The following is an 11,946-nucleotide window of genomic DNA, read 5'->3' as shown; positions in this document are numbered from 1 at the left end:
AAAGTGACATATTTTTCACACTTGTAAAGAAACATGTGAAGGAAAAAATATATTTTAAATTAATTACAATAGTTAACACAATATGAGTAAAATATAAATAAATACTTTTTTCAGGAGCACAAATTAAACCAAAAATTTATAATTTATTGAGAATATAATTAAAAAAAAAATTATTGAGTACTGAGAATCAATTATATATTATAGAGAGATATCTTTGGGTGAATCCATCTGGAAACTCTTCTAAACATATGTCGAATAAATCTATTTATAAACACCTATAAGAGAATAAAATGAAAAGAGGGGAAATATTTTTTTAATAAACTAAAATTAGTTTATATAAATAATAAAATTACAAATTTATAAAACTAATATAATTTTTTTATAAAATAAATAATATTTAAAATAATTTAAATTTATAGAAATCTACCTTTTTGTTTAAAAATGTTTATAGAGAAAACTATCTATCTTCATAAGTACTTAATTAAGAGTGAAGATAAACAGACACCTGGTAAAATACACCTATTCAACACAAATAGCATAATGTTTTCATTTTAAAATATACAATAATTTAGAAAAATATACCTATAAAAATAAAAGTACTTATTTTTAATAGGTGTTTTATAAGTATAGAAAAATGGAAACTGTCCAGTAACATTGTCCAATATTAAATTCAAACACTGAGAATACAAGAGTACAATCGAAAGAATATTACTGAAAGTTATTAACGAAATTATTGAATGAAAATTAATATTAATAATTATAAAATAAAAATGTATAGAAAAAATATTAAAAAGAATTAAAAGCAGGTTTTGTGAAGACCCACGTGGAGAACACGCATCTTCTGCAGATCCACATATATTTTATCTTCTCTGCAACAAAACTTGATATTTTCGGTGCCAAACAATAGAGTTAGTGAGGGAACTCAACTAAGTAGTTACAAAAATCATAGCTCTTTTAAATGTATCTGCTCAAAAATATCTTTGTAGTCTTCAATCATTGCTATTGTTGCTTTTATTGAATTAAAGAAATCATCAATTACTACAATATCTTTGTATCATAATATAAATTATCTACCATAAGTAAGATATGTATATTTTTTTTTATAAATTTGAATTATATTAATAAATTTACAAACATTTAAGTATTATACGATTTATCAATGTGTAAAATTAATATTTTTAATACGAGCAACTATCATGAGTATTAATGTTATGAGATTATCTGATATTAATGTTATGAGTTCAGGTAAACTCCTCTTATTTTAAATTTCATTTATTTCAAAGAATTATTCTAAAGAGAGTATGAGTTAGGAATGTCCTAACTTGATCCTAACAAATCCTAATCCAAGAACCAAACATATCGTTATTATTTTATACTAACAAAATATTCATCTTTCAAATCTCATATGCATGAACACACCTCACCCATACCATGAAAAAAAAAAAGATTCGAGAAAAAAAAAAAAATATTAAAATTTTGATTAGGTAAAATAGAGCTAATATTTATAGTCTTCTAATTGGAAAATTTAAAGAAGAAAAATGACATTTAATCATCTTAATAATTGAGAAAACCAATTAAATGTTTTTCTTTATATGTGTACGCATATTTTATATATATATAGTTATATAAAACTTTCATTTTACCATTTTATATCTTACAATAATATGAAAAAACCTCAATTTCTAAACCTTAATTATGAATCCGATTTTTGGATCACTGATTTAATATTATATTTATTTATTACTATTTTAATTATTCAATTTTCTAGTTTTAATAAAATATTTATTTTTATTAAAAATGGTGATTATTTTGAATTGTAATGAATTTTGTAACACAGAATTACTTGGAATTTGATTAAATATTTATTTTTTAAAATGTAATTTATAATTTTTAAAAACATACAATCATCTAATATTAAAATCTAATTCAATAATTAATTATATTCTTACTTATTATATATGATATACAGATACACGTATATTAAATATATATTAAATATGATATGTATATGATTTCAATCTATTTATTTTGAAAATAATATAAAAGTATGTGATACATGTATATTAAAAAATATAATATAATTCGATAATTATATAATTGTTATTTTATAAATTTAAATTAAAGTATTTATTGCCTGCTCTCTAAATAAAAAATTATAAATTATTTATTATCGTAAAATATAATTATTTTATAAATTATATATTTCATCAATAAATATCAATAAAGTATTAAATGTGGATATATATTAACACAAATAAATTAAATTGAAGTATGGATATATTCTAACTTATCGAACTAATTAATAAGTTAATCACATTAAACATTTTAACTTTTAGTTCCTTTAAAGGAAATTTGGTCAAACATAATCATAGTTTACCTAAATTTATACTTTTGACATGTATGTAAGACTTTTTAAGACAAAACATTTCGACAAAAACTTCTAAAGGAGAAAAAGTAAATAAAAGAAAGTAAATGATTTCTTTTCACGAAATAAAATTAATATATATATATATATATATATATATATATATATATATATAAAATAATTTATAGAAACCTTCTCATATAATTCTTTTAAATCTTTTAATGTATTTTTTAAAATTTACTTTTTTAACTTATACTGTACTCAATTTTAAGTTAGTTATAAAACATACTTTTTAGTTGGATTTTTTTTTCAAAAAAGTTTATACAAACATAGATTAAAATACTCCCTTGGTTCATGTTTTTGTTGAAAAATCTCAAATAGGTCATAAGATTTTTTTTAGTCTCAATTAGGTCCATATTTTTGAAAATATGTAACAATTAGGCTCATTCCGTTAGTATGGTGTTAACGGTGTTAAGGATATGACACATGTCAGCTTCTTATTTTTTTGAATTTTTGAATTTTTTTTGAATTTGTTTGAATTTTTTTAATTTTTTTTTTGAAAATTATTCATGTCACGTGTCACATCAATATTGTGCCACGTGTCAAGTCAGTAAGGTGACACGTGTCAAGTCATTGTTTGAATCTCAATTTGGTCGATATATTTGTTATTTTAATTATATTTCAGTCCATTTTTTTTAATTTTTAATTTCATCTTCTAAATTGAGATCAAATTTAACTTTTATATAAATTTTATAATGATATTTTTATTAAACATTTTAATAATATTAAGTTTATTTTATATTTTGTTTTAAAATTTTAAAATATTTATTTTAACTTGTTACAAAATTGTTTTAAATAATTTATATACAAATGTTAGAGTTGGTTTAAAATTAACAATTTTATAAATTTAAATATAAAATTTTAAAACAATTTTGTAAAATGTTAAAATAAATATATTTAAAAAATTTTAAAAAATGGACTGAAATGTAATAAAAATAACAAATATATGGACCAAATTGAGATTCAGACAATCATTTGACACGTGTCACCTTACTGACTTGACACGTGGCACAATACTGACGTGACACGTGGCATGAATAATTTAAAAAAAAATTCAAAAAATTCAAAAAAAATTCAAAAAAAAAAATTAAAAAATTTTAAAAAAAATTCAAAAAAATTTGGAGTTGACACGTGGCACATCTTTAACACCGTTAACTCTATACTAACGAAATGGGCCTAATTGTTACACATTTTCAAAAATATGATCCTAATTAAGATTAAAAAAAATCTTAAGACCTGTTTGAGATTTTTCAACATGTACCAAGAAAGTATTTTAACCTAAACATATCCACAAATTAATTTTTGAATCCGGGAAAACTCATTTAAAAATTTATCCACACACTGAAAATCATGACATGACAGGATAATAAAGATAAAATAAATTTATTCTATTTGGCTTCTTTAATTGGTTTGTAATGTGAGTCAGAATGCAGAAACTGAACACACCAACAACATGCGTTCTTTCGCTCTCTCGTTCGCTCCGCTGCCAATCACTTCCATATTTTCGAAATCCCAGTTTTGCCCTTCTTCCTCGTGTCGCGTTCTCTGTCACGTCGGTTCCAATTCCAATGCCCAACGCCACCTCGCTGCGGACCACAACTTCGTCCTTCACGACGCTCTCCACGCTTCTGGAATCGACACCACACACGCTAGAGTAATCACGATATCAACGATCAAACTCATCTTATTATTATTATTATTATTATTTTTCTCTCACAATATTCTAATCACAATTGTTGGAGTTCTCTTGTTTTCGTCATATTTAATGGAAATCTTTGTTTCGCAGACTGTTCGACTAAAAATCCTTACCTGTTGTTTTCTGATTGAATTCGAGTTTCTTATGAAAGGCTTATGTTAATGTTTAATGATTGAATATTTATTTGCAAACTGCTGAAATGTTAACATCCTTTTTCCAATTCAATTTTGGTTGAATTTTACTTTACTTTTGATTTTTAAATTCTGTGGTAGTTGCAGTGTGAACTTGCTGATTTTATTTGATTTGATTCCTTGGTTTCTTTATATTTTATATGCTGTAATCTGCTAAATAACTAAACATTTAATTTTTCTTTTGTTTTTTCTATATTTTCTTATGTAATCAATTAAATCATGTTTTAATTTATTTTTATTTTTATTTTATATTATATATTTATACTCTATTAAATAACTAAATATTTTATTTTATTTTATTTTATTTTATTTTATTTTATCTTTTTTCAGCATACATTTCCTATTTGTTTCCTCAACCAAAATCAAACGTAGGCATTAGGGTTTGAACGGTTTGGACTGCAGAGTTTGCTGTGGATTTGTATTGTTATATTTTGTTTTGTCGTTTTGTCTTGTCTCTTCTCGTTTTGATCGAAAATGGTGTAATATGTATAATTTGGAATTTCCTTATGCCATTCTTACGCGCCTTTTTCTTTTTCAGTACGTGTAATTTGAAATTTTTGGTTTAGACCCAAAAATGGTTTATGCTGATGAGTTTGAAATTATTTTTAAGCTTTTTTGGGTTTTGAAGTTCTAGATTCAATCTCATTTGTTGCATTGTTGGTAAATGAGAAGGAAGCTAGAGAGCAATTCTGCTTACAAATTGGGAGATTTAGTGATATTGAGAAGCAAACCAGCATTTGTATCAACAGGTGTGTTGATTTGGGGAGAACTGCTCTCTACATAGCTGCAGAGGATGATTCTTTGGTATCACATTCATCAGTTCCACTTCCCGTGGATGATTTCGTCACCAGATTAGACGATCTTTCCATGGACTATTGTCCTCACTACAGCCCCAAATATGAATCATCGCCTGAGAAGTTTTTAGAGAGCATCGAGAGGTTTCTATATGTTCACAAGGTTTGTACTTTGATTTCATGCTCCAAGTTAATGTGCTTGACAAAAATAAGTGAGAGTGTTATAGCTAACAGAGTAAACTACATTTGACTAGCCTTTCTTGTTCTTGTTCTTCTTTTTGTTTTGCTCAATACCCCTTCTTTTTAGAGACATAGACCCCTTAATTGTTTTAATAGTATTACATTGACACTCTTTGTACATTACATTAACCCTCCCCTCCTTAATTTTTTCAAAATTTTTACCATGTGTATCTCTGAAGATGATTATTGTAAACACTGAAAAATCAAAAGTATTAGGTGCTATCTGAAAAAATTTCAGTAGATGTCATTATATATTACTCTAGCTAATAACCACTCAAGGGTTCTGAAGCATTATTCTAAGACAACAGCTGCAAAGTATCCTGCATAAGAAACTGAGCCCAGCTTATTAAAGAACCTCCAATTGTTTTTTTTACGCTTGAATGCAAACAAGCATTTAGATTCATTTTAGATTTCAAAATGGAACAAATGGTCAAGCTTGTGTAGTTAGCTGTAAGTCTAATCTTGAATGGGAGAATTCAGAAGTTGCAATGTCAAGAAATGTTCAGAGAAATGTAATTTTGTTTTGCTGTATTTAAAGATTCTCTTTCCTTTATTGTTATTTCTGAAATTTTGCATTTAATATTATTTTTTTGGAAGTTTGCAAAATTTTCATTGCTTCCACCTTGCCAAACTTCTCGGACAATTATGTTTCCTAACTGGTCCAATTTATCGTACCATAGTTGCATTTCTCGTAATTCAACAGCGGAATTACTTGTTAATATCTCAAACACCCATAGATAGGAAACGTTGGTTATTGGTTTAAACAATATATCATCCAAAAATAAAGGAACATATCACCTTTTTGAGAGACACTTTTATCTCCTCCAAACTGCAATTATAAGCAAAGTCTCCTTCCGTTTTGCCGCCTTGCAATTCACAATCACCTTCCCTAAAAATTGGTGCTGATACCAAAATCACTCCATCTACATTCATGCCTGCTGTCGTGGCTATTAACAACCTGCTCTTTTAGTTTTTTTAGTCTGCGGTGAAGACAGCTCCTCGTATTCTCATATTTTTATTTTTTTATTTGGAAATCTAAGATTGATTAAAGATATAGAAGTTAAATTATAGTATATAAGTGGGTGCAACCCCCCTCAATACTAGCTAGTTTTAATTCACTTTTTTATTATGATATCAGAGTCTATCTTAGTGAAGTTTGTGAACCTATTGTGTCACTAGTTATTGAGTTTGCTCCATAGTCTAATGCTCGAGATGTCTAATCCTCACCATGACCATGTATATTGTAAATCTCATATCAACTAATGATATGACCAAATTATAGTAGATGCTAACATCATTTTACCAAACTGATTTGTGAGATTGAGTTAAGTTTAAATTCTATTTTCTTTAAGACTCTTCATACACGTGAAGAGTGCATCCTAGCTTTTGCCATCATAAACTTGTGATAATGCTCTAACAAATATCTTCTGAGAAGTACACTTTGTATATGTGTTTTATAAGAATGCCCGCTGCATTGATGATAATGCCTTTATTCTCTGCACGTCATGAGCAGGGTAATGTATAACGAACTATTAAGTACTTATATATACCAATAAGTTCATTAAAGGTGTTCAATCAGTTCGTTTAAATGTGTTATACTATGTTTGACCTACATAAGTGTAGGTCATAGAAACTTGAAAAGTAGAATATGTATTATCATATTCACGATCTATTTTTTTTTTTGCTGTATTTTTTTTTGTTGCTGTTTTAAGAACTTCGTTTTGACAGCCTGTAATATATTCAGTTATTTTTTCTCACTTCTCTTAAATTATATGCTTTTAAACTAATTTCATCCTTTTACCTTGGTGTTCTTTACTTTTACTGATCACTTTGTTGTTGATAGGGTTTCAGGAGAGCCAATACAAATATATTGGAGCCAAGAGCTCTTTATCTCCACTCGGTAACATATATTTATTTTTACAGGTTGTTTCTGAAGAGAAATCTGTGAGGGGTAGACGTTTGATAGATTTACTTTGATGTTCTGAGCAGGTTTTGACCCATCGTTCGGGATCTCCTGCAATGCTATCGCTTATATACTCAGAAATTCTGAAAATGCTTCGTCTGTGGAGCCTTTTGTATTTTGATGCTGAAATTTTCTTCCCTCATGATGCTCTTAGCCTTCCCAAAGGCTATCATAAGCAGAAAAGCAAGGAGTCAGACCAAGCTCACATAATGACTTCAGGAAACCTATTAGTTGAGGTAATGTCTGATTGTGTGCTCTCCATTCCCTTTTACTTTGCTCTGTATCTCTTCAACAAACAATGTGAAGATTTTCCTAGTTTACAGCAGTAACTGTTCACTTGTGCGATAAACTAGGAGGGATTGGCACAAATATATTTTGCTGCCATAGATCACAAGTGCTACCGGTTGGAGACAACCTCCAACTAGGCTATGGCTGCATGAGCATCTTTTTTAAGTATGTTCATAGCAAAATAAGTTCTATGCTCCTGAGGTTTTCTGTGGACATTATGGAGTGTCTTTTCCACTTGCTGGCTGTTCCAATAATATCTGTAATAAACTCCTGGAGCAATGGTGCGACCAGTAATATCTGTAATAAACTCCAGGAGCAATGGTGCGATGCATGAATATATGCTAGACATTGGGAATCAGATTCTTGTACTGTGGACATAGGAGCATGCTTATATTTTTATTTCCTTTCACTCTAGGTTTCTTTTCTTACATCTTCTGATATACTTGTTTGGCTTTCTGTTAAAGTGGATCATTCTTATCTATGCCAATCTCAACTATTATGTTGTTTTAGCTGCTTTAGCCCTTATTCTCGTTTTTCACTTATGTTGACCTATGTGCAGATCTTAAATGATCTGAAGCATGCATTCTGGCCTTTTCAACATGATCACACCAAAACTTTATTCTTAAGGGCAGCAACTGCCGCTAACTGTGTTGACAGATCTGATTTTGTTGGAGAAAGGTACTTATTCAGATGACATTCGCATCTCTTATTTCTCTAATGTAATTAGTTTATGTAAGAAATAGTTTAAAAGTTTGTCAAACTGCAGTGGCTCAGAAATTGCATCAGCTAAGGCTGCTCAACATAGACTAGACCGAGGTGTTTGGACCAGTGTGCGTTTTGGGGACATGAGGCGTTCTTTGTCTGGTATGCATTTGATTCGTTTTCTCTGTTCTCTGTCTCAATGATGTAAAAGCATTGTAAGGCTTTGGTCATACAAGTTTGTTTAGAAAGAGAAAAGTCAGGTGTAGAGATGCTAAATATTGGTAGTGATATGAAATAATGAATTTGTTCTATTTATTTATACTGATAATTGTGGGCCTATTTGAGTCAGTATCTTCATAAGCATTTATAGAAAAGAAAAATAAGAAGCAAATCTTCTCCAAAAAATAAAATTAGTCTATGTATAAGCTGATTTATAAAAACTTTTTCATGTTAGCTTCTCCAAAATCAGGTTATTAACTTGCATATAAGCTAGTTTTATTCTTATAGAAGTATTTATGGAGACGTTTGGTTGAACAGGCAGGCCTATGTCAAGAACTAGCTAATTTTAATAGCCTAATCCACTTAAGCACAGTTGGTTGGGTTCCTTAAGCATATTATTAGGGTTCGATTCTCGCAGATTTAAATGGAAGAAACTTTGTCGGGATAGATAAGACTCAATTTGATGATTCTTACGTTTCAAAAATAATTAGTTTCTAATATCGGTCCGAGAACAATACCCTCGGTCCGAGAACAATACCCTCGGTGGAAATTTTCTGATCATACAACTAGTCCCATTAAAACAAGGAAATAAAAAGAAATATAATGAAATCTGAGACAAATCCTAAAGAGATTATTTGATATACTCTAAATGTTTTATAACATAGAATTAATATTGAGATGTTTTATGGATATTCTAAAAAGTTTGCTGGACATTATTCCTTGGATTTGTCTTTTGTGAATTCTGCTGATATTAAGCTGCAACTAACACATTTTCTTATATTTTGATATGATCCCAAATAATTTCCTTATCTTTTCAGCGTGTGAGCGTCTTATTCTGTTGAAAAATGATGCAAATGAATTAAGAGATTACAGCATTCTTCTCTATCACTGTGGATTATACGAGCAGTCTCTGGAATACCTGAAAAAGTACCGGGAACAACAGGTACCATTACTACCCTATAAAATGCATGTAACTGTTTTTCAAAGTTTACTGATTGAGGTGTTTTACCATTAAACTTGTGCAGAATTCATCAACACAAGAGACATTATCATCAAAGTCTCTTAGCAGCCTGGAAGAAGATGCCGTGAATAACCTGATGCTGCGCTTGAATCTGATCCTGATGGAGCAAGGGTGGACTCGGCCATCTTATGCCAGGAATTTTCTTGGTAATAACTCTGAACCATGGTAGTTCGTTCCTCTTCATTCTTGATGGAGACAACATGGAACAACATTTGCATCAAACCAAAGGTACGAGGCAGCAAGTTTTGTTGTATTTTCTGGACACCAAGAGTGAGATGTTGTTTTTGCAATAGTTTGAATGCTTTGGAACCATACAAATAAAAGGGTGTTCGCAACTGCTGAAGTGGACGAGATTGTGCAAGGAAGAGCAATATAAGATTCACACATATGATGATTGAAGGTAACAACCATATAATTATGTAGGTAGCTATGAAAATTCTGTACTATTACCGTGTTTTAGTAATTATATATAATTGTGTATGTATGTATACCTTATGCACATTTCCTCTGTACAATTCATGTATATACTACTGAACAGGTTTTTCCTCTGACAAAGTAATGAGATATGATATCAGAAGCATTATTACTGAAGCAGCATTTTGTCATATATTTGAGTAGTGTCCAAGCAAGTAGGGATTAGGGTGTCAAAACCTTTTTATAAATTTTTATATGTGAAACATCAATGTTGTCAATGGAGATAAAAAAAAATATAAGGATGGTAACTTGAATCGTAAGAGTTATGAATATTTTAATAACAAACCTTTGTAATCTAGACATCCATCGCCTTATAATTCTTACCAATGTATTTGAGTTTTAGTTTTAAGTGCATGTTGAATTATTAGACCATCAAAAAATTCAAAGTTTCTCTTGAAACTCTCGATGCGAATACCAATCTTATTCATCTCATCAATATCTGCTACCAACCTATCTAAACAAAAATTATGCAACAATTCATTGTTCCATCTTTGATTAATGATTTCTTAAAAGTTGAATAGAGTAATTTCAAAAACAAATTTATAATTTAAAAGTTGAATTAGATAATCAAACAAGTGAAACATAATTAGTTATTACCTTTTAATAGTTTCATTAAAGAGAATTTGTATCTTCTCTTTAGTAATATTGTTTTTTTGTAGTCTTTCTCCCTCATTCTCTAACACAAGAAAAATAAATGGATTTACTAACAATCAAAACCCGCCATAAAATACTTTAAAAAAATCCAAAAAGAATAAAAAAATCATGGCTAAGGCATCTAGGGTTGTATATGTTGAAGTAAAACTTACAAAATCTCGTGTTTTAATACTCATTTGAAACTAATTAAACACTAAAGAAACAATTTAATTAAGTAAACCAATAAAATAAGATATATATGGTGTTAAAATAATCATTACAATATCTCATGTGGTATACTAGCCCATCTTGTGTGTAGTTCCTGGTAACTAAATATATTTTTATATATGAAAATTCATGACTCTGAATAATTTTCTCTTTGTCTGGAGCAACAACATAGTTGGATTTACAGTTAAGAAATGATGAAGAATCAAATAAGAATGAGCACATAAACAAATAATTTGTAATCATCATTCAAATATTTGATAAGATTTTCAGACAAATTTAAAACAATAGATAACAAGTGGGTCAGCTATGATAACCGGCACCTACAACTCAAAGGCTACAGGCCCTTATTTACTAAGTACAACTCACTTTCTTTTATGCTATATTTTAATTACCAAAAATACTCGTTTAAACCTCTTTTTTTATCTTAATTCATTATTCTTAATCCTACTCACATAAAAGTGTGTTCCATCAACTTTATATGTGCTGTGCATTTTCTGAGGGTCATTGCATTTCAAGGTATGTCAATGGTTGACTATATTGTACGCGGTACTTCATTTTCTTACACAACAAATAAAAGGGAACTAATAGAAAAAGAAAATAGGTAATAATTATATATAAACCAAGTTTAATAGTTATTCTTTTTCTGATTATTATATTTTTCTTTAATTTTTGTCAGTATTTAATAAGGTTTACTGCTGGAAAAATGTGTATCCTTTCATTCATCAAGACAACAATATATATACACATTTACAAGGAACTGTTACCCTATTAAGGCCAACAGAATTGCAGCCACTAATCATGCCCCTAATTAGGCTAAATAATTAGACTAAAAATATCTCACAATATTTACACTCCTAGTATAGAAGAAATGATATCTCCTAAATATAATGGCTAACGACAATGATAATAAATAAGCATAATGACAATATCTCAATAATCTCAATATCCCCCCTCAAGTTGGAGCATGGAGATCTCGAATGCCTAACTTGCGAAGGAGGAACTCAAATTGTGTTTTTCCCAAGGCCTTTGTAAAAATGTCTGCTAGTTGTACCGTTGTTGGAACGTATGAGGG

At 28.9% G+C, this 11,946-nt stretch overlaps 1 protein-coding gene across 2 annotated transcripts; it reads left to right on the top strand.

The window, feature by feature from the left end:
• The first annotated feature begins 3,824 nt into the window (after window positions 1-3,824).
• Window positions 3,825-10,130, top strand: LOC114192657. 2 transcript variants are annotated; one of them, XR_003606137.1, is made up of 9 exons: window positions 3,825-4,079; window positions 4,985-5,269; window positions 7,190-7,246; window positions 7,336-7,545; window positions 8,157-8,275; window positions 8,364-8,461; window positions 9,337-9,461; window positions 9,544-9,767; window positions 9,833-10,130. XR_003606137.1 is itself a non-coding variant. In XM_028082435.1 (8 exons), exons 1-8 carry the CDS (start codon window positions 3,879-3,881, stop codon window positions 9,706-9,708), a joined length of 1,260 nt encoding a protein of 419 aa, XP_027938236.1. In that variant the 5' UTR covers window positions 3,825-3,878; the 3' UTR covers window positions 9,709-10,130. The 2 variants fall into 2 exon arrangements, 1 of the variants encoding a protein (XP_027938236.1); XM_028082435.1 differs by having other exon boundaries at window positions 9,544-10,130.
• Window positions 10,131-11,946: the final 1,816 nt, after the last annotated feature.

The sequence above is a fragment of the Vigna unguiculata genome, chromosome 1 (genome assembly GCF_004118075.2).
Source record: "Vigna unguiculata cultivar IT97K-499-35 chromosome 1, ASM411807v1, whole genome shotgun sequence".
In the NCBI taxonomy this organism is placed as follows: Eukaryota; Viridiplantae; Streptophyta; class Magnoliopsida; order Fabales; family Fabaceae; genus Vigna; species Vigna unguiculata.
This window is presented reverse-complemented; position numbering and strand designations above follow the sequence as displayed.